The sequence below is a fragment of the Saccopteryx leptura genome, chromosome 3 (genome assembly GCF_036850995.1).
Source record: "Saccopteryx leptura isolate mSacLep1 chromosome 3, mSacLep1_pri_phased_curated, whole genome shotgun sequence".
NCBI classification, from domain to species: Eukaryota; Metazoa; Chordata; class Mammalia; order Chiroptera; family Emballonuridae; genus Saccopteryx; species Saccopteryx leptura.
In genome coordinates this window covers 372,202,437-372,222,920 of record NC_089505.1, presented here as the reverse complement: position 1 = coordinate 372,222,920, position 20,484 = coordinate 372,202,437, and the positions used below count along the sequence as shown (strand labels likewise).

The following is a 20,484-nucleotide window of genomic DNA, read 5'->3' as shown; positions in this document are numbered from 1 at the left end:
ACCCCCAGCGCCCTCCCCAGCTCACACCCACCCCCAGCGCCCTCCCCAGCTCACCCACCCCCCAGCGCCCTCCCCAGCTCACACCCACCCCCAGCGCCCTCCCCAGCTCACCCACCCCCCAGCTCACACCCACCCCCAGCTCCCTCCCCAGCTCACACCCACCCCCCAGCTCCTTCTCCAGCTCACACCCACCCCCAGCGCCCTCCCCAGCTCACACCCACCCCCAGCGCCCTCCCCAGCTCACCCACCCCCCAGCTCACACCCACCCCCAGCTCCCTCTCCAGCTCACCCACCCCCAGCGCCCTCCCCAGCTCACCCACCCCCCAGCTCACACCCACCCCCAGCGCCCTCCCCAGCTCAACCCACCCTCAGCTCCCTCTCCAGCTCACCCACCCCCCAGCTCACACCCACCCCCAGCTCCCTCCCCAGCTCACCCACCCCCAGCGCCCTCCCCAGCTCACCCACCCCCCAGCTCACACCCACCCCCAGCTCCCTCCCCAGCTCACACCCACCCCCAGCGCCCTCCCCAGCTCACCCACCCCCCAGCTCACACCCACCCCCAGCGCCCTCCCCAGCTCACACCCACCCCCAGCGCCCTCCCCAGCTCACCCACCCCCCAGCTCACACCCACCCCCAGCGCCCTCCCCAGCTCACACCCACCCCCAGCGCCCTCCCCAGCTCCCCCACCCCCCAGCTCACACCCACCCCCAGCGCCCTCCCCAGCTCACACCCACCCCCAGCGCCCTCCCCAGCTCACACCCACCCCCAGCGCCCTCTCCAGCTCACACCCACCCCCAGCTCACACCCACCCCCAGCGCCCTCCCCAGCTCACACCCACCCCCAGCGCCCTCCCCAGCTCACCCACCCCCCAGCGCCCTCTCCAGCTCACACCCACCCCCCAGCGCCCTCCCCAGCTCACACCCACCCCCCAGCGCCCTCCCCAGCTCACACCCACCCCCAGCGCCCTCCCCAGCTCACCCACCCCCCAGCCCACAGGGCTGACCTGGTGCAGGGCGGTCAGGCCATCCTCGTTGGCCAGGTCAGGGCTGACCCCGCTCTTAAGGAACTGGCGGACTGCAAGAAGGGGAAGGTGTGCTCAGGTGCAGGGACAGACCAGCACTGTCCTGGGGAGGCCCCTGCACCTGCGTGTACCTAGGCTGGCTGCGGTGCTGCCGTTGGGAAGCAGAGGACAAGAAAGGTGGTGGCACAGGGGGCAGGTCCTCCCTCTGCCTCAGTGGGCCACACACAGCAGCCCTCTACCTCCAGACCCCAGCAGGACCCACCCCTCCCAAATCATGGCACCCCCAACCCTCAGACTTCCAGAATGTCCCCCTCCTGTGTGGGAGCAGTCCCACTGGGCTCCAGACTACCCCACTCTGGCCTGGGTGTTCGTCCCTCCCCTAACCACCACCACCCATGTCCTGTGTCTGCCCCCAGCCTTCCCTACTGGCTGACCACTCTCTCCCCACAAACTCTGCCCTGATACGTATAGCCCCCCCCCCCCCCACTGCAGGCTCCCAGCCCTGCCCCCCCCCCAGCATCTGCCAACTGGTCCCTGCCCTCACTCTTGGTGGCCTTGGCCACCCTGACTGTGCTTGGCAGGCAGCACAAGGACGCACCCTCCTTCCCACAGTTCCCGGTGCCCCGTGGCACACCCACTGGGCCCTGTCCACTTTCCCTGCCTCCTGGCCTTCTGCACAGAGGACCCCGCCCAGGAGGGAGGCAGGAAGAGTCCTCAGGAGACGGGGAGCAGAGGGGCTACGAGCACCTGCCGCACAGGGAGGAACTGGGAGCCTGCCCAAACCTTGGGCTGGGAATGTTCTGATGAAGAGGAGGAAGTCCAGGGGGCCTGCCTGTGTGGGCAGCCCTGCTCCTCACAGGACTCTCCAGAGCACAGCCCAGTACCCTGGCCAGAAGCAGGAAGACTAGGCCGCCCCCAGCCCACTGGGTGTTTCTCCAGGTTCCTGGGAGCCACGCCCCGCTCTGCCTTCGCCTCCACAGCAGGAATCCTGCTGCTGTCCCGTCACCTGAAGCCCACACCCGAGGAAGCTGGGTCCGACCCGGAGCCCCATTAAGACATAGCTGTACCCTTGGCAGGTCTCACAAGGACTGCGCCAGGGTGACAGGGACAGGGCTGTAGGCTAGGTCTTACCCTGGGGTCAGCCACACTCACCTTCTTCCAGGTCATTGCGGGCAGCAGCCTCAAGAAGCGTGACGCTCGCAGGGAAGAGGACCCGCTTCTGCGGCTTACCAACAGCCGCCTCCTTCTGTGCCCGCTCCCTGTGGCCCTTTCTTCCCTGGGCCTCCTTCTCAGCCTGGGCCCACATCTTCACCTGCTGGGCACGGCGCTTCTGGGCATGCTTCAGCCGCTCCTGCGTGCTCATCCTGCCCACCACGGGCATCTCTGCCAGCAGTTCCAGGTGCTCGGCCATGGCGGGGGCTGCTTGCCGAGGGGGCTGCTCGGGGCACCAGGTGGGGGAACAAGGGGGCCCGGCTGGGCCTGAGGGGTGGGGCAGCTGGCCAGACTGACACCCTTGGGGGCATTCCCTCCTCGAGGCTCAGTGCCCTCTGCCCCTGCAAGGCTGGGTCAGGAGGTTCTACTCCGTGACCAGGCCTGGGCAGCCCGAGGGGCACACGCCCCTGGCAGAAAGCACGGTGCGGGGCTGGCGCCTCTCAGGAGGCCTGGCAGCTTGTCTGCTCAAGGGCAGGGCCTCCCTCCTTCCCTCTTGGGGTCAGGGTGCACAGCCCGTGGCAGGCAGAGGGACCGGTCTGCCTCAGTCCAGGGTCGCAGGTGATCTCCAGGTAACCAAGCTGCAGCTTCCTGGCACTTCAACAAAGGGGAAGGGAAAGCAGGACGATGAGCAGAGGCCCCTGGGAGCCCGAGCCCTAGAAGCCTCCCTCCTTCCAGGCCTCAGGAGCCGGGGTGGGGCCGGGGAGCAGCCATGGCCTGGCCTTCCCTGCCCTGTGCCGCCTTCTGTCTGTCTCCCAGGGTCAGGGCATGGGTGCTAATGAGGAGGTGTGGCCTGGGGGCGGGCTCAACGGCCACACAGAGACCAGGGCAGGGTGTGTGCTTCGAGTCCTGGGGTCCCAGACCCGGTGCCCGGGGCTAAGGCCCTGAGCAGCCAGGGCACCAAGCACACAGCAGGCCTGGCGGCTGTCTCCAGGAGGGCATCCTCTGGGCAGGAGCCCTGGGCAGGCGATCAGGCCGCAGACAGCAGGTGGCTCCGCCGGCCTGAGGAGGAAGAGGAAACACATGGCGGTTGGCTTCAGGCTGGGCGGGCCGGGTGCCCCGCAGCTCGCAGGTGAGACTGGGGCCATGCCCTGCACAAGGCCCACCCCATGCCCACAGTGAGCCCTGCGAGACCAGTCTTGGCGGGAGAGCTTGTCCTGCCCCGTTCTGACTCACTGCATTTCCGGAAAGGGCTGAGGAGGGAGCAGGAGGCTGTGCTCTAGGCCTGCCTGCTTCAGGGGTGTTCTCTGCAGCTTCCCAAGGCTCCCGGCTCTGGCCCTGTGTCCCACAGCATCTGACCTGTCTGCCCCCCAGGCTGGGCCAGGCAAGGTTGTCTTCTCCTTGGCCTCTCCAGGAACTGCCCCTAGGGCAGGCCCTGCCTCTTGGGCCTTCAGCCTTGAAGGATCACAGCCTGTTCTGACCAGTACCCCAGCTCCTCACTGCCCAGCACCTGGGCCTCTTACTCCCTGGGTTCCAAGCTCAGTCCAGTCAATGCCCCAGTCATCCTGGGCTGCAATAAAAGCCCCCACCATGTGGACACGGGCTGGGTGGCCTGTGAGGTTTGGGATCTATTTAGCTAGGCAGGCAGTTCGGCTAGGACATGGCCACAAAAAACACAGCATGGCCTGTCCTGCCCCGGACCCCCGGTGTGGTCCCTGTATGTGGGCAGAGGACACGCCTCAGGAGGCCCTGGCTGTGTTCCATCCAGAAGACGCTCAACCATAGCTCACCAGGAATCTGCATTCTCACTTGGCCAGGCTTTGTGGCCATCTAGAATACAGACTCTGCCTGGCCTGTGGTGGCGCAGTAGATAAAGCATCGACCCCAGCAGAGTGGGCACACAGGATCTCGGGGACCAGAGTCACTTCTCCAAGACGGATGCCAACATCAGAGCCACTGCCTGACTTTGTGACGTTTAACAGGACTTAAGAGATGCCATCATCTCCTACAAGAAAAGGGATTCTCCTACCCACATCCTAGAAAACACAGTGTAGCATAGCAACTAGCTTTTTAACTTGGAATACAGGTCTTTGGTTTTCTCATCAGAAGGCCAGCTGGAAATGCATCACAGAAATGGATCTGGAGCTGCCCGCCCCTGGCTGCATGGGAGGAAAGGGCACTGGCTGAAGCTGCACATGGGGCCCCTGCCGGCCCCCAACACCTGGGCCAGCTCACACAGGTCCTCAGCCCTCGGTTCTGGGGGCCCACCTTACTGAAGTTCCAAGTCCCTTCTGGGGGGACTTGGAACTGCATTCCCCGCTGGAAGCTGCCTAGGACAGTCTCCATGTGACCTTGGGCAGCTGGACTGCACCCCCTAAGAGAGAAGAGGTACCCAAAGTGACCTTGGGGCGTCCCAGGGCCCCACGTCAATGGGCAGCCCATTCTGGACCATTCCCATTGAGGGGCAGGCACTACAGTGCCTTGTGCCTGGCTACCCCCAGCAAGAGCCCCCAAACCTGCATGCCACCCCTCACCAAGCCTCACTCAGCCTCCTCCTCCTCAGCCACCATCCGGAAACAGACACCAGACCACGGCAGCTGGCCCTCAGCGAAGCCAAGAAGGCCAGACCCGCTCAGTGGGGTCCCACTGGATGGCCAGCACACCACACCCAAGCCGAGGGGCCTGAGCAGGGCGGCGCCCACCTATGTCCACAAAGCCTCCCCCAAGCCTCCCCGGAATGTCAAACAGAGATAACCTGGGCGACTGTTTGCAGCTCTCAGCCTGATGCCCAGGCAAGCTGCACTGGAGTGTGGAGCAGAGGTGGGCGGGGCCTCCGGGAGGGCACTGGCCACTGCCCCCCCTCGGCCTGCACCCCCCTGTACCCCCCCCAGGCTGTCCTTAAGATTGTGGAAAGCACCACCAGCTGTCTGGCCTTTGGAACGGGAAGCCTGACACCCAGACCCTGTCCAGGAAGTGTCTCAGCAGTCCCCTTCGTCCTCTGGCAGGTCCCCACTATCACCGTTCTCCACATGGGGAAACTGAGGCTACGACTAAATGCAGAGTCCCATGTTAACCACTGCACCGCACTGCTGCTAATGCCCACTTCACAGCACCTGTGAAAGTGAGAGACAGTGCAACAAGAGCCAAGCCTGGGCGGGGCAGGGCGGGGAGGGAGGAGGAATCTCAGAAATGCCAGGGGACAGACGCACCGCCCACCGCCCTTCCGGGGCTTACGTCTGCCCTGCGCAGGCTTGGAGTGGGTTCTCAACACACAAAGAGCTGGTCTTATTTGTAGCATAACCTATAATAGCAGAAAATGGGAAACTGACTCGAGGGGGGAGAAAGTGTGTTGTCATTCTGCAGAAAAACACAGATGAGTCAAGATGAGATCATCTGCATAAATGTTGAGGGGCTGTAACAGGTCCACCAGAACCCCAATGCTGCGCTGATACTGCCCTGGTGAAGGGTCAGGGTTATGGGCCCTGTAGGAGTAGAGGGTGACTTCCAGGGTGGCAAGCTTCCAGGAACACCCTAAGTTTCATCAGAGGGCCAACCCCTAGCACCTATGCCAGGCTCCCACCCTGCCCACCCCAGTTTGGCTCACCTTGGAAGACTGTTGTCCACGCCTGCAAGTACAACTGCCCCACAGTGGCTTCCCGGGCAGGCAGAGGGGAGATGCCAAGGGCCCTGTGGTCCCGGCCTGTCTGTTCCACTGGAGGACAGACTTGCTGAGGGCACACACTCCGTCTCGTCAGCCTCGTGCTGGCACCTGGAAGAGGGACCTCGGTCACTGTGAAGTCAGCTCAGTGCAGCAGAGGAACAGACCCCTCGGGCCTGAGGTGCCCTGTGGCTCACACACCCAGCGGAGGAGCCGGATGCCTGGGGACCCTGAAACACGACAAGTGTGGCACCAGGCTATGAAGAGGTGGCCCTGCCCCCAACATACTTCAGGATGGCCACCTGACCGGTGCGCATGCTCTGCTCACTCAACAAGCTCCCCTCACCTACTCCACCGGGCTGTGCTCTGGGGCAGGGACAGGAGGAAACAAGGACAGGCCTGCCCTCAGCAAGGTCCTGGAGTGGCCATGACAGGGCTCAGCCGGGCAGGTAGCCCCTCGCACTGGCGTGGAGACGGCAGGAAGAGCAGACCCGGGGTGCTGCCCTGGGCACCTCACCCGCTGGCATCCTGTGAGTGCAGAGCAGCCGCCCCCCAGGCACACGCGCCTGCCCCCAGCAGGCCTGTTCCGGGATGTTCTAGAAGCTAATCCTGCAGCACCTTCCAGACAGGAAACGCTGGGAATGACCTCCCCGTCTATCAGTGGGATTAAATGAGTCCACCCCGGGGAGGAGTGTGTAGAAGGCTGTTGAAAAATGGTGCTTTTGCTCAGTGAGGAAAAAAGGTACAAAAACTGGATAGGGCCTGGCCTGTGGTGGCGCAGTGGATAAACCTTCGCCCGGAATGCCAAGGTTGCTGGTTCGAAACCCTGGGCTTCCCTGGTCAAGGCACATACCGCAAGCAAGCAATGAACAACTAGCCTGAAACAACTATGAGTTGTTACTTCCCATTCCATGCTCCCCTTTCTCTCCTGTCTCTGTAAAATCAATAAAGTATTTAAAAAAAAAAACACAAAAACTGGATAGGATATGCCATCTTATGTAAAAAAGAAAAAGTATACATTTATATCTATGTAACAAACACTAGAAATGACAAAGTGGTCACAGGAAAGGCAGAGGGGCAGTGGGTGGGATGTATGTACACATTTGGTCATTTCTGTTTGCCTTTTTTTCTTTTTTAGTGAGCGGAGAGGTGGCAGAGAGACTCCTGCATGTGCCCCAACTGGGATCCACATGGCATGCCCACTAGGGGGCGATGTTCTGCCCATCTGGGGACCGTGCTCCATTGCTCAGCAACTGAGCTCTTCTCAGGGCCTGAGGTGGAGGCCATGAAGCCACCTTCAGCACCTGGGGCCAACTTGCTCAAACTGTTCGAGCCATGGCTGCAGGAAGGTAAGAGAGAGAGGAAAGAAAGAGAAGAAGAAGGGTGGAGAAGCAGATGGTTGCTTCTCCCATGTGCCCTGACTGGAAATCGAACTCAGGACTTCCACATGCTGGGCTGACCCTCTACCACTGAGCCACCTGGCCAGCGCCTGCTGTTTGACTTTTGAGACATGCAAAGATAAACTTCAAAACAACTTTGCGCACTCTGTTTTGGGAGGGCAGGTGTGCACACCTGTTGCGTAACAAGTTGGGCCCAGGAGGGTAGCACTGTAGAAGACACTCCATCTTCTGTCTCTGGCCAAGGAGTTGGCTTCTGACCAACAGGCCGTAGGAGCCAGAGGCTTTCAGACAAATGAGTGATGTGATCAGATCCGGGGTGGGGGACCTCACAGGAGCAATGCTGACACCTGTACACCCACCTGGCAGGAAGTGGACATCAGAGAACAAGAGTAACAAGGTGGCCCTGGCCGGATAGCCCGGTTGGTTACAGTATCATTCCGAAGCACAGAGGTTGCCAGTTCGAGCCTTGGTCAGGGCACATACAGGAACAGATCTATGTTCCTGTCTCTCCATTCCTCTCTCTGAAAATCAATCAATTAAAAAAAATTTTTTTTAAAAGAGTAACAAGTTGAGGGTGGAAAGGCTGTCAGACACAAGGAAAGGACCAGCGCAGGGCAGACAGGGGAGGGGAGGAGGCCCCGCGAAGTAGGGCCTAGTAATGTCCAGGTCCAGGTGGGGCCAGGAAGGCCAGGAGCCGGTGGTGAGCAGAGGCGAGAGGAAGACCAGAGCGGCTGCTGCAGGGAGCCAGGGAGGCCCCCCGGGGTGATGGGAGTGGAGTGGACTGCAGGGTCCCCCACACACACACCTCGGACACAGAGTGAGGAACAACAAAGCCAGGGACGGAAGGGGAACGAGCAAAGGGAGAGCCTTTCTGAGCCTGACACAAAACCCAGAAACAAGTGAAAACTGATCCGATTACACTACATTTTCAAAATGTGTGCACTGTGAAAACAAAACCAAACCTACAAACTCAGAGTCAGGTGGTCAACCAGGCAAGAACATTTACAACAAACACGACAACATGGTCATGGGTCAGTCATGATGGGCTCTGTGCAGTGGGCCAAGGGCCACACAGCTCACAGGAAAAAGGACAGACAGCACTGAAAACACCCAGACAGACACTCACTTCCCCTAATAATTAGAAGTCGGACATGCTTGGGACCATGCAGGTGGCCGGACTGCAGACACCAGGGTGCTGGCCCCCCGAGGTGCCCCTGAGGCCCTCAAAGAATGTATAGGGCCTTAGACTCCACCCACAAGGGGAAGGTATTTCCTGCGGGTAGATACTTGCACAGGTGCTTTCGCTAAAGAAAACAAACCCTTTTGTCCTTTGTAAAAGAAAAGGGATAAGGAAGTACAGTAACTGGATCAGGTCCCCATGAAGGGAGGGGCCCACCGTGGGCTGGGGTGCAGTGGGGGCCCTCCCCCCTGAAAACTGTGGCTGAGATGGAGAAGCAGCATAGAGCAGGGGCTCCTGGCCTCCTGTCCACGCCTCGCAGCCAGCCACCTGCCCTGGGCTCAGCCCTGTCCCACGGAACCTCATCCCCTCCATCCTGCTCCCTTCCCCTCAGCCTTCTCTGGAAGCTGTGCCTCCCCACCTTGCCCCCGGCCCTCGCTGCAGCAGCCTCACGCCCCGAGTTCACAGGGACATGAGCCCCCAGTACATCCACCACCCACCCCAGGCCTGCCGTGGGCACCGCCCTCATGGCTGTCAGGCCCAGTTCCTGTGAGTGCCATCGATGTTCCCGTGGACTGTCCGTCAGCTCTCTGCCGGTGCTTCGTCCTCTGCCCATCGCCCCGACCCTGTCACCAGCAGGAACTCCTGCCCACTGCCCCACACATGTCAGTCTCTGACCATCACCCCTGCCCAGCTCGCTGCCACAAACCTGACCCTCGCACTGCAGGCCCCACCTGCCCTGTCGATCAGTCATCACTGTCCTGCATGACTGCCCGACTCCGAGTGGACTGAAGACCACGCTCAGCCGGGTGCAGGGCCCAGGTGACAGCCCGAACGCTCCAGAAACCGGACAACTACCCTTCTGCCCCTTCTCCCTCGTCCTGAGCCATCAGCGGAGGGCGTGCACCCGACCCACAGCGCCTTCCACGTGTTACAGTGCGCCATCCGCTGCACAGGACCCCACCCTCCAACATCAGCTCCCGTCAGCAAGGTGATTGTCCCACCTAATTAACAGAGCCCCACTGGACCTTTGTGAGACAAGGTCCTCTGGGACCATGAATTCTATTCATGCTGAACTGGTCGTCGAGCCAGTACAAGAGGGAAAGAAAAAAATAAGGATAGGAAGGGTAGAAAAAGGCATTATTCACAAATGACATATAGTGCATGATGCTACCCTGACATCTTACAGAAAAACTATTAGAATTAATATGAGGCCTGACCTTTGGTGGCGCAGTGGGATAAAGCGTTGACCTGGAACACTGAGGTTGCCAGTTCGAAACCTTGGGCTTGCCTGGTCAAGGCACATATGGGAGTTGATGCTTCCTGCTCCTCCTCTTTCTCTCTCTCTCTCCTTCCCTCCCTCCCCTCTCTCTAAAAATCAATAAATAAAAAAATTTAAAAAAAAGAATTAATACGAGAACAGAGCAATATTGGCAGATACAAGGTTAAGGTACAGAAATCAACTGTATTTATAAATGCCAGGAAAAAATAGAAAAAGATTATACAACTTATAATAACATAATTGCATCCAAAAGCATCGATGCCTCAGTAACTCAGAGGAACTCAAGACAAGCAGGACCTCTCACAAGGAAACCACAAAGGATGGGAGAGAAACCCGTAGTCAATGCAGGACACACCACCTGCACGGGTCAAGACTCGGAACTGTAAAGATGTCATTCCCCCCAATTTCATCTCAGACTCAGTGCAATCACAACCAGAATCCCCACTGTGGCAGCGGAGACCCTTAATTCTCCAACACAATTCTCTCTCCAAAGTAATGCTCCATTTTATGTGAAATGCAAAAGGTCAAGAACAGTCAGGACAATCCTAGAAATGAACAAATTTCAAGGCATTATAGATTTAGATATCGAGATTAATCATAGAGGGTGGTAAGTGAGATGCTGAGGCACTGGCTTAGGGACAGAGGGACAGACAGCTAGAGCAGAACAGAGTCCAGGAACCAACACACACGTGTGGAGACCCTCAGCTACGACCCCGTCCGGCAGTAGAAAAGGAGTCTTCCCAATACTGACACTGGGTCAGCCGGGCAGCACAGCTACACGCTCACTGGACAGGGAAGCTGTGCACGGGGGCGTAAAAGGTGGAGCCGTACAGAAGACAGAGGCGACACCAGAAGCAAGCACGGTCCACAGGGCCGACTGGACTCACCAAAATCGAAAACGTCTGCTCTGCTAAAGACCCTGAGAAGAGGCTGAAAAGACAGCTTCTTGACTGGAGACCGTATTCGCAAACCACAGACCCAACAAAGGCCTTCTGTCCGGCAAACACAAAGAACTCCCAAAACGCAGCAGGAAAAAAACCCAAGGACTCCAATTAGAAAGAGGGCACAAGGCGTGAACGGACACTTCACTGACAAGAACACGAGGTTAGCCTGACCAGGTGGTGGCGCAGTGGATAGAACATCAGACTGGGATGCAGAGGACCCCATTCGAGACCCCGAGGTCGCCAGCTTGAGCGCGGGCTCATCTGGTTTGAGCAAAGCTCACCAGCTTGGACCCAAGGTCACTGGCTCGAGCAAGGGGTCACTCGGTCTGCTGAAGGCCCACGGTCAAGGCACATATGAGAAAGCAATCAATGAACAACTAAGGAACCGCAATGAAGAATTGATGTTTCTCATCTCTCTCCCTTCCTGTCTGTCTGTCCCTATCTGTCCCTCTCTCTGACTCTCTCTGTCTCTGCCACCAAAAAAATAAATAAAATAAAACTTGTTTTCTTTAAAAAAAGGACACGGGCCTGACCTGTGGTGGCGCAGTGGATAAAGCGTCGACCTGGAAATGCTGAGGTCGCCGGTTCGAAACCCTGGGCTTGCCTGGTCAAGGCACATATGGGAGTTGATGCTTCCAGCTCCTCCCCCCCTTCTCTCTCTCTCTCTCTCTCTCTCTCCTCTCTGTCTCTCCCTCTCCTCTCTAAAAAAAAAAGAATAAATAAAAAAAAAAAATTTTTTTTAAAATAATAAAATAAAAAAATAAAATAAAAAAAGGACACGGGGTGAGAAGACCTTGGCCAGCTTTATCCTCAGGGAGTTGCAAATGACAGCCACAGGGAGTCCATCCACACCCTCAGAGCACAGGGTCTCCCACTGCCAGTGCCACAGCCACTCTGGAGAACTGTCTGGCAGTTTCTTATATATATAAATATATAAAAAAACAACAAAAACTAAACTAAATGCATACTTACCACATGACTGAGCAGCTGTGCTTTGGGGCACTTATTCCAGAGAAATAAAAATTTTAATTCAGCCTGGCCTGTGGTCGCCAGTTCAGAACCCCGGACTTGTACGGTCAAGGCACATACGACAAGCAATTAATTAACAACTAAAGAGAAGCAACTATGAGCTTATGAGCTGATACTTCTCATTCCTCCCCTACCCTTCTCTCTCTGTAAAATCAATAAACAAAATCTTTCTTTTTTAAATATTTATTCATTTTATATATGGGAGAAAGAGAGAGAGAAAGGGAGGAGAAGCAGGAAGCATCAACTCCCACATGTGCCTTGACCAGGTTAGCCCAAGGTTTTCTTTTTTTTTTTTTTCTGAAGCTGGAAACGGGAGAGACAGCCAGACAGACTCCCACATGCGCCCGACCGGGATCCACCCGGCACGCCCAGCAGGGGCGAAGCTCTGCCCACCAGGGGGCGATGCTCTGCCCCTCCGGGGCATCGCTCTGTTGCAACCAGAGCCACTCTAGCGCCTGGGGCAGAGGCCAAGGAGCCATCCCCAGCGCCCGCCCGGGCCATCTTTGCTCCAATGGAGCCTTGGCTGCAGGAGGGGAAGAGAGAGACAGAGAGGAAGGAGAGGGGGAGGGGTGGAGAAGCAGATGGGCGCTTCTCCTGTGTGCCCTGGCCAGGAATTGAACCCGGGACTTCTGCATGCCAGGCCGACGCTCTACCACTGAGCCAACCGGCCAAGGCCTTAGCCCAGGGTTTTCAACCGGTGACCTCAGCGTTCCAGGTCAACACTTTATTCACTGTGCCACCACAGGTCCGGCAATAAATAAAATCTTTAAAATAAAACCTTAAGCCTGACCAGGCAGTGGCTCAGTGAATAAACAGAGCATCGGAATGGGATGTGGAAGACCCAGGTTCAAACCCCAGGGTTGCTGGCTTCATTGCAGGCTCATCCGGCTTGAGCGTGGGATCATAGACGTGACCCCATGGTTGCTGGCTTGAAGCCCAAGGTCTCTGGCTTGAGCCTAGGGTCGCTGCCTTGAGCAAGGCGTCACTTGCTCTACTGTATCCCCCCACCCCAGGTCAAGGCACATATGAGAAAGCAATAAATGGACAACTAAGGGGACAAAGAGCCAAAACGAAGAATTGATGCTTCTCATCTCTCTCCTTCCTGTCTGTCTGTCCCTGTCTATCCTCTCTCTGTCTCTTCACAAGAAAAATAATAATTAATTAATTAATAATTAATTAATAAAAAGTTAAGTTCACACAGAAACCTGTGCATGGATTTCATGACTTGATTTGTAACAGCCCAAAGTGAAACAGCTGTCTCAAGGGAAACACCCACACCCCAGCACCAGCACTGGGTGCACACGGCTCAGGTGGGTCGCGAGGCTACCTGCATACCGCCAACAGTCACGTCTGCTGAGCGCAGTCAAAGGACCCTCCTTGAATGTTCAGCTCTAGGTGTGGGATGGGGTGGATCCTGTGTGCTCACACAAACCTACACGCGACAAGGCTGCGCAGAAGTAAACATGCACCCATGCCCAATGCAGTCACTCTGGGGAAACCTCTAACCACCCGTGTCCTGGGTGAGGCTCCGCAGCGCAGTTCTGTGTCTTCAGGGGGCTGGGGAGTAAGGAGAGGTACCTCTGAACTATTTCTAACAACTGTGCATCTACAATGATTTCAATAAAGTTTAAAAATACGAGTGCAGAAGCAAGCCACAGAGTAGGAACTCATATCAGCAATACATAACCAACAATTGTTATAGAAAGAACTTCTAAAAAGCAAAACAAAACAAAAAACCTCTACCAAACAGGAAAATGGGCCAGACTGACCGCAAGAGCCACTTCACATCAGTAAACACACCGGCCAGGTCACTGGTCATCAGGGAGATGCACATGAAACCCAACACATATCAGGACACGCCCACCTGAACAGAGACCAAGTGTCCGGAAAAACAGCATGTGACTGGCCCAAGCGGCATGGGAGTGTCTGTGGAACACATCCCCCACCAGCCATCCCACTCTCACGGGGGCAGTGCCCCCACGAGAAATGTGCTGGGTTCCCACACCGGACCTCTTCTGGGCCATGGCTAGAAAGGTCCTTCCCAGGACAGAAGGCCAACTGGGACTCAGGTTGTGAACTAAAGTGCCAACTTTAAATATTCAGCTCCCTGGGGCTTCCAGCTGCCCCAGGTCACAGCAGAAGGAAACGCACACTCACAGATTAAGGGCAGAAATGCCCTCTGAGTGCCTGGCTTCCCTGGCCATGGGGAACCACCGGGATCATGCCAGCAGTAGAATTGGGGGATCAGCTGTCACGTAACCTCGCCTGGCACAGGGTCAGAAAGCACTTCCAGAGACCAGCCCTGTGAGGCTGGAGAAATGATTAACCCTTGTAGGGCTCAACCTGGGGCCAGGGAGAACCCTTGTGCCAGAGGCCCAGCCAGCTCACTAAGGCAAGAAATAAAAAGCACGCAGGTTGGAAAGGAAGATATAAAACTCTTTAGACGCAGAAGGCATGTAGGAGGCCCGGAGAAAACCCTCAGGAACCTACAAGAGGGCTACTAAAATAAACAGCAAGGTTGTAGGTCACAAGGACAACACGTCAAAACCAACCGTAGGGGCCTGGCCTGTGGTGGCGCAGTGGATGAAGCATCAACCTGGAAACGCTGAGGTTGCCGGTTCAAAACCCTGGGCTTGCCTGGTCAAGGCACATATGGGAGTTGATGCTTCCTGCTCCTCCCCCCTTCTCTCTCCCCCTCCCCTCTCTATAATGAATAAATAAAATCTAAAAAAAAAACCAAACAAACAAAAAAACAGCCAACTGTATGTATCTGTACTTGGAAAACGCAGAATGATAAATATCATTTATAAAATTAGTAGCACAAAGCACAGAATACACTGACACCCCTTCCCCTTGAGTATGGGTTAGACATAATGACTCATTTCTAACGAACAGGAATAAAAAGTGGACATGATATTAATCCTCAGTAGTTAGGACATAAGCTGGGTGTCTCCTTGCGGGGCTGTGACCACAGAGCAGTGGAGGGGAGGCCCGTGGGTGAGGACCGGGACCACCTGCCAACAGTCACACGAAGGAGCCACTTTGCAGCCAGCTTCTCTAAGCCCCATCCAGCCCTCAAATGATGCAAACTTGGCCAAGGACACTAACTGCCACAGGAACCACCCAGCTAAGTCATTTTGAATTCCTGTAAGATGATAAGTATTTATTGCTTAAACCACTTCATTTTAGGGTTATTTGTTATACGGCAATAGATAATACAGAGACCTAAACAAATGGAGATATATACACCATGTTGTATATAGTTAAAATGTCAATTCTCCCCAAATAGAACTACAGCGTTAATACAATCCTAATGAAAAGCCCAGTAAGCCTTTTTGTAGAAATTCACGAGCTAATTCTAAATACAGAAAGAACTGCATAATCTTTTCTTTTTTTTTTTTGCCTTTTTTATTGAATTTATTGGGATGACACTGGTGAACAAAAACATATAGGTTTCAGGGGCAAACTGCGTAATATCTTGAAGAGCCAAAATGATGTGAAAAAGAGAAACCAGGTTGAAGAATTCGCAGTGCTTGATCTCAAGACTTACACTGCTCACAAAAATTAGGGGATCAGGGGCCGTGCAGATACTCCAGTACTTTCAGCCTTTTGTCTAGTGCATTTTCACCAATGAAATAAAAGCTGATTTTGCATCTCATTTGCATAATCAAACAACTTCCTTTGACTTGTCATCTGCTTTTCTGATGTTCTTGTTTAATAAAAATAAATCAAATTTATTATCGCTTCAGATTCATTTTGAAATATTCCCTAAGTTTTGTGAGCAGTATATTATAAAGCTGCAACAATCAAGTCTATAGGAAATCAACACAAAGTCAATGAGTAAAATAGGGCATCCAGAAATAGGCCCTCTCATGTATGTCAACTGATTTTCAACCAAAGTGTTAGGTGATACAATGGAGGGAGAGTGGTCTTCAAACAGTGGTGTTGGGATGACTGGACATCCACGTGGAAAACAATGCGCTTGGCCTCGACTCACACCATGAGAGAAAGCAGAAACCGTAAAGGAAAAATGGACAAACTGGCCTTCATTAAAGTTAAAAGTGTCTGCCGTTCAATACATTGGTACTGAATTACGAGGCCAGCCGCAAACTGTGAAGACACACTTGTAATACCCAGGTCTGGCAAAGGACTGGATAAAAGATTTGAAAAGACATTCACAAGGAAGAGAAACAAATGGCTGCCTGGCCTGTGGGGCACAGTGGGTAAAGCCTCGACCTGGAACGCTGAGGTCGCCATTTCAAAACCCCCGGCTTGCCCAGTCAAGGCACATACAAGGGTTAATACTTCCTGTTCCTCTTTTCCTTCTCTCTCTCTCAGCCCTCCTCTCCTTCTCCCCCACCCCGCCTCTCCAAAATAAACAAAGTAAAATAAACCTTTAGAAAAGTAGATGCATAAATAAAAAGGATGACAGCAGCCTGACCAGGCGGTGGCGCAGTGGATAGAGCATCGGACTGGGATGCAGACGACCCAGGTTCAAGACTCCGGGGTCACCAGCTAGAGCGCGGGCTCATCTGGTTTGAGCAAAGCTCATCAGCTTGGACCCAAGGTCGCCGGCTCGAGCAAGGGGTCACTCAGTCTGCTGAAGGCCCATGGTCAAGGCACATATGAGAAAGCAATCAATGAACTAAGGTATCGCACTGAAAAACTAATGATTGATGCTTCTCATCTCTCTCCATTCCTGTCTGTCTGTCCCTATCTATCCCTCTCTCTGACTCTCTGTCTCTGTAAAAAAGAAAGAAAAAAAAAAAGGATGACAGCAGTGATTTAAAGATAATATAGAACTGGGAATGAGAAATGAATGTGAAGCCATTTTGGAAGAATTCGGCACTTTCTGATGAAGTTAACCACATGTTCCAATCCATCCTATCATTTCAGACCAAGAGAAATAAAGCCCATGTCCAGACAGACTGTGTGCATAAATGCTCACAGCAGCTTTATTCACCACAGCCAAACACCGGAAAGAACCGCAGGTGTGTGTACAGATGAAATGGCTCTACGCTCGCACGATGGCGCACCCCCACTCAGCAAGGGAGAGGATGAACTACCCACCCATACAGGCACCCACCTCGCTCTCCCAATGTTATGACAGGGGAAGGAAGTCAGACACCAAGGGTTTGTGGTACAATTTCATTTATGTAAAATTCAACAAAGGAGACACGGAATCTACAGGAGAAAGCAGTGCAGTGGTATTTACCAGGACGAACACATCTCTCAAAATCCACCAAGCACATGCTCTTCTTCATGGGACCCTCCGTGAAATCAGACTTTCCTGCAACTCTCTGCCCCCTTCTGCAGCCTACTATGCTGGCGAGGTCCTGTCCAAGGCCACTGAGCTGGAAAGGATGGGGGAGGTTCGCTCTCTCCCTTCTACCTCCAGGCAGGGGTTCCGTGTGGTGGAAAGGGGGTGCAGTGGGGCCAGGTGCAGAGGAGGAAGGATTTCAGGGCAAGGATAAGAATCAGATCACTCACTCTGGCCTGACCTGTGGTGGCGCAGTGGATAAAGCGTCGACCTGGAATGCTGAGGTCGGTTCAAAACCCTGGGCTTGCCTGGTCAAGGCACATATGGGAGTTGATGCTTCCTGCTCCTCCCTCTGTTCTCTCTCTATCTCTCCCGCTCTCGCTCTCTCTCTCTAATAAAAATGAATAAAATCTAAAAAAGTAAATAAATAAAAAGTGGCAAAAAAAAAAAAAAATCAGATCACTCACTCTGGCTAAGCGACAAAGGATGAAGGCAAGATCACGAGAGGCCAGGGCTGCAGCCCAGCTATTTGGAGGAAGGGATGGGCAGGAAGTATCACAATACAGCCCACTTAGGAGGAAGTTTTCAGAGAGTCGGAAGGTGAGGGAAGACCTGTAACTCCCACTCAGGTCTCTTGCTTTGCTAATGAGACTGTGGCAGGGGCCCTGGGGTGCGAAACTCGTGGACAGATATGTTATGCTGGGTGGGTCATGGATGGTTCACCAGAGACTCAGGTTCCAAAACTGCAAAAAGTGAACAGGCTGCTAGTAGACACCAGAGATTCAGAAATCACTAGAATATAGACCCCAAACTTTAAGACCACACATACAAGAGCCCTTCGCCTAGGTGCTCACGAGCCCAGGCAACCTCTGACAGACAGCAGAGTTCAGGCAGACCCCAATAAGTGAGGCACAAGCCAATGGAGACCTAAGGGAGGAGTGTACAGACTGCACTGAGGAAATTCAGCTCAGGTATCAGGAGGGCTTCCTGTCCCAGGCATCCATCACGAGGAAGAGCACAGAGCTGGCCTCATGTACACTCCTTCAGGCAGCCTCTAGTCCCTACAGAAACTCAGCCCTACGCTGGGGCTCCCCTGGATGCCCCTGATGTTGGCTAGGTGCCAGAGCCAAGGTGGCCTTGTCACACCTTTTCTCTCAGGGAAACCCCAATGCCTGACCAGGTGGTGGCGCAGTGGATAGAGCCTCGGACTGGAACACAAAAGACCCAGGTTTGAAACCCCAAGGTCGCCGGCTTGAGCAAGGGGTCATTCATTCTGCTGTAGGCCCCCCCTCATCAAGGCACATATAAGAAAGTAATCAGGCCCTGGCCGGTTGGCTCGGTGGTAGAGCGTCGGCCTGGCGTGTGGAAGTCCCGGGTTCGATTCCCGGCCAGGGCACACAGGAGAAGCGCCCATCTGCTTCTCCACCCCTCCCCCTCTCCTTCCTCTCTGTCTCTCTCTTCCCCTCCCGCAGCCAAGGCTCCATTGGAGCAAAGATGGCCCGGGCGCTGGGGATGGCTCCTTGGCCTCTGCCCCAGGCGCTAGCTCTGGTCTTGACAGAGCGATGCCCCGGAGGGGCAGAGCATCGCCCCCTGGTGGGCATGCTGGGTGGATCCTGGTGGGTTGCATGCGGGAGTCTGACTGCCTCCCCGTTTCCAGCTTCAGAAAAATACAAAAAAACAACAACAAAAACAAACAAACAAAAAATAATCAATGAATAACTAAGGAGCTGCAATAAAGAGCTGCAATTGATGTTTCTCATCTCTCCCTTCCTGTCTTCCTGTCTGTCTGTCCTGTCCCTGTCCCTCTCTCTGCCTGTCTCTGTCACACACACACAAAAGAAACCCCAAACCTGCCAGAGGAGCACCTGGGGTACAAAGACAGAGACGAAGAGCAGTGTGGTACCCCCAATGCCACTGTCACCCCAGGTGACAGGTCCAGGGTGAAAAGGCAGGCAGCGCTTGGGGAGGGTCAGCCTTTCTCTGGCTTCCCTGAACCTGGTATGACTCCATGAATACCTCCCTCTCTGCAGCCATGGAAATTAATCCCATAGTCACCTCAGCCTCTGTTCCAGGGCAGCAAGGGCTCTCCCTCCCAGGCTTGGATCACCTCCTGCACAGCACAGGGCACTTTTTTTTTTCTCCATGTCCACAGCTAAACTTATCCCCAGGTCCCAGGGCAGGAACCCAGAGCCCATGAGCGGTGGAGCCTGCCATAGCAGCCATCTGGGCCAGCCCCTGCTATGGGGGGAGCAGGGGCTGAATTTGACTTGGCTGCGGCAGCACAGGGCACTTTCAACACACTAGTTAGTACTTCTCACCCTGACCCCAATCTGTGAGGTGGACCCCAGGGCCCCCACAACATAAGGGAGGTCACTGGAATCCCTGAACGTTTAAGAAACTTGTCCCAGAGAGGGTCCAGTTTCTCCTCTGACCTAACTCCAAAGCCCACGCGAAGCTTGGGCAAGTCCCTTCCCTGTGGGCCTTATTTCCTGGGCTGACAATCTTGATAATTCCAGTTGCTGACCAACAGGTTGCAAAAAAATGAAAACAATTCCACATGTAGGTAAAAGCCCTTCTGCCCTGGCTGGGTAGCTCAGTTGGTTAGAGCACCGTCCCAAAGCACAGAGGTTCCTGGTTCAGTCCCTGAACCAGCACATACAGGAACCGACGTTCCTATCTCTCTCCTGCTCTCTCCCTTCCTCTCTCTAAAATCAGTAAATAAACATTTAAAAAAATCAATCAATCAATCAATCAGGCTCTTCTAGTGGCCTTTGGGAGCTGTCACTTCTAGAAGCCATCCTGACCTTTACCACCCAAACCCTGGGCCTCATCCACCAGTGCCCAAGTGGGTAAGTGGAGCCTGGATGAGACTTCTTCCCTGGCCCCCGTGTGTGCTGCCCAGATGCGGGGCTCCATCTGGTCCCGGCCTCCTCTGCCGCTCAACCCGGTCTTATCTTCCTCTCTTCCTCGAGCTCAGCTCGGCTGGCCTCCGCTCCGGCCCCCTCTCTCCGTCCCCCACCCCACCCTACCCCACCCCAGTACTCCTCCCTCCCCGGGGACCCGGCCTCGGCCTCCTCCGTCCCCAGGGATCGGGCTTCCTCCTCTCTCCCCGGGGGTGGGGGGTATCCGGCCTCCTCTCTCCCCGGAGGTCCCGGCCTCCTCTCTTCCCCGGGGGTGGGGGTGGGGGGATCCGGCCTCCTCTCTCCCCGGAGGTCCCGGCCTCCTCTCTCCCCAGGGGTGGGGGTGGGGGGATCCGGCCTCCTCTCTCCCCGGAGGTCACAGCCTCCTCTCTCCTCGGGGGTGGGAGTGGGGGGAATCCGGCCTCCTCTGTCCCCGGGGGTGGGAGTGGGGGGATCCGGCCCCCTCTGTCCCCGGGGGGCCCGGCCTCCTCTCTCCCGCCGCAGGGCCCGGAAGTTCGAGCCTCACCTTCCGCCTCGCGCAGTCGATGGGATCCGGTCCACGGGTCTGTCAGCCCCGCACTCCTCCAGGAGTCGCAGGGGCGGGCCCCGCGCCGGGGCCCTCACCATGGCAACGCTACACTTCCGGCGCAGAACCGGAAAACGG

At 55.5% G+C, this 20,484-nt stretch overlaps 1 protein-coding gene, 2 long non-coding RNA genes and 1 other non-coding gene across 10 annotated transcripts in view; 2 read left to right on the top strand and 2 right to left on the bottom strand.

The window, feature by feature from the left end:
• LOC136401497 (uncharacterized) overlaps positions 1-2,313 on the top strand; it is a 4,109-nt gene extending 1,796 nt beyond the window's left edge. Inside the window, exon 3 of the long non-coding RNA XR_010750531.1 lies at positions 2,184-2,313. This is a non-coding gene — a long non-coding RNA (uncharacterized lncRNA). The remainder of the gene's footprint in view (positions 1-2,183) is intronic.
• Positions 1-20,484, bottom strand: part of PPP1R16A (protein phosphatase 1 regulatory subunit 16A) — a 24,717-nt gene extending 4,233 nt beyond the window's left edge. For 2 of the 6 annotated variants that reach the window (XR_010750524.1, XM_066379794.1), the window contains exons 1-5: positions 20,347-20,444; positions 7,588-7,749; positions 5,775-5,939; positions 2,174-3,232; positions 1,004-1,074 (exon numbers count right to left, since the gene is read on the bottom strand). Coding sequence is in view for 5 of the 6 variants with exons in the window: in XM_066379794.1 (XP_066235891.1) it covers positions 1,004-1,074; positions 2,174-2,432 (330 nt within the window). In the remaining variant the exon portion in view is untranslated. The other 4 variants (XM_066379797.1, XM_066379795.1, XM_066379796.1 and 1 more) reach the window with 4 other exon arrangements.
• LOC136401495 (uncharacterized) lies at positions 3,172-5,392 on the top strand. 2 transcript variants are annotated; one of them, XR_010750527.1, is made up of 3 exons: positions 3,172-3,302; positions 4,277-4,409; positions 4,734-5,392. It is a non-coding gene; the product is annotated as an uncharacterized lncRNA (long non-coding RNA). The 2 variants fall into 2 exon arrangements; XR_010750526.1 differs by having other exon boundaries at positions 4,277-4,558.
• On the bottom strand, positions 19,061-19,196 carry LOC136401552 (small nucleolar RNA SNORA5). The gene has a single exon (XR_010750579.1). It is a non-coding gene; the product is annotated as a small nucleolar RNA SNORA5 (small nucleolar RNA).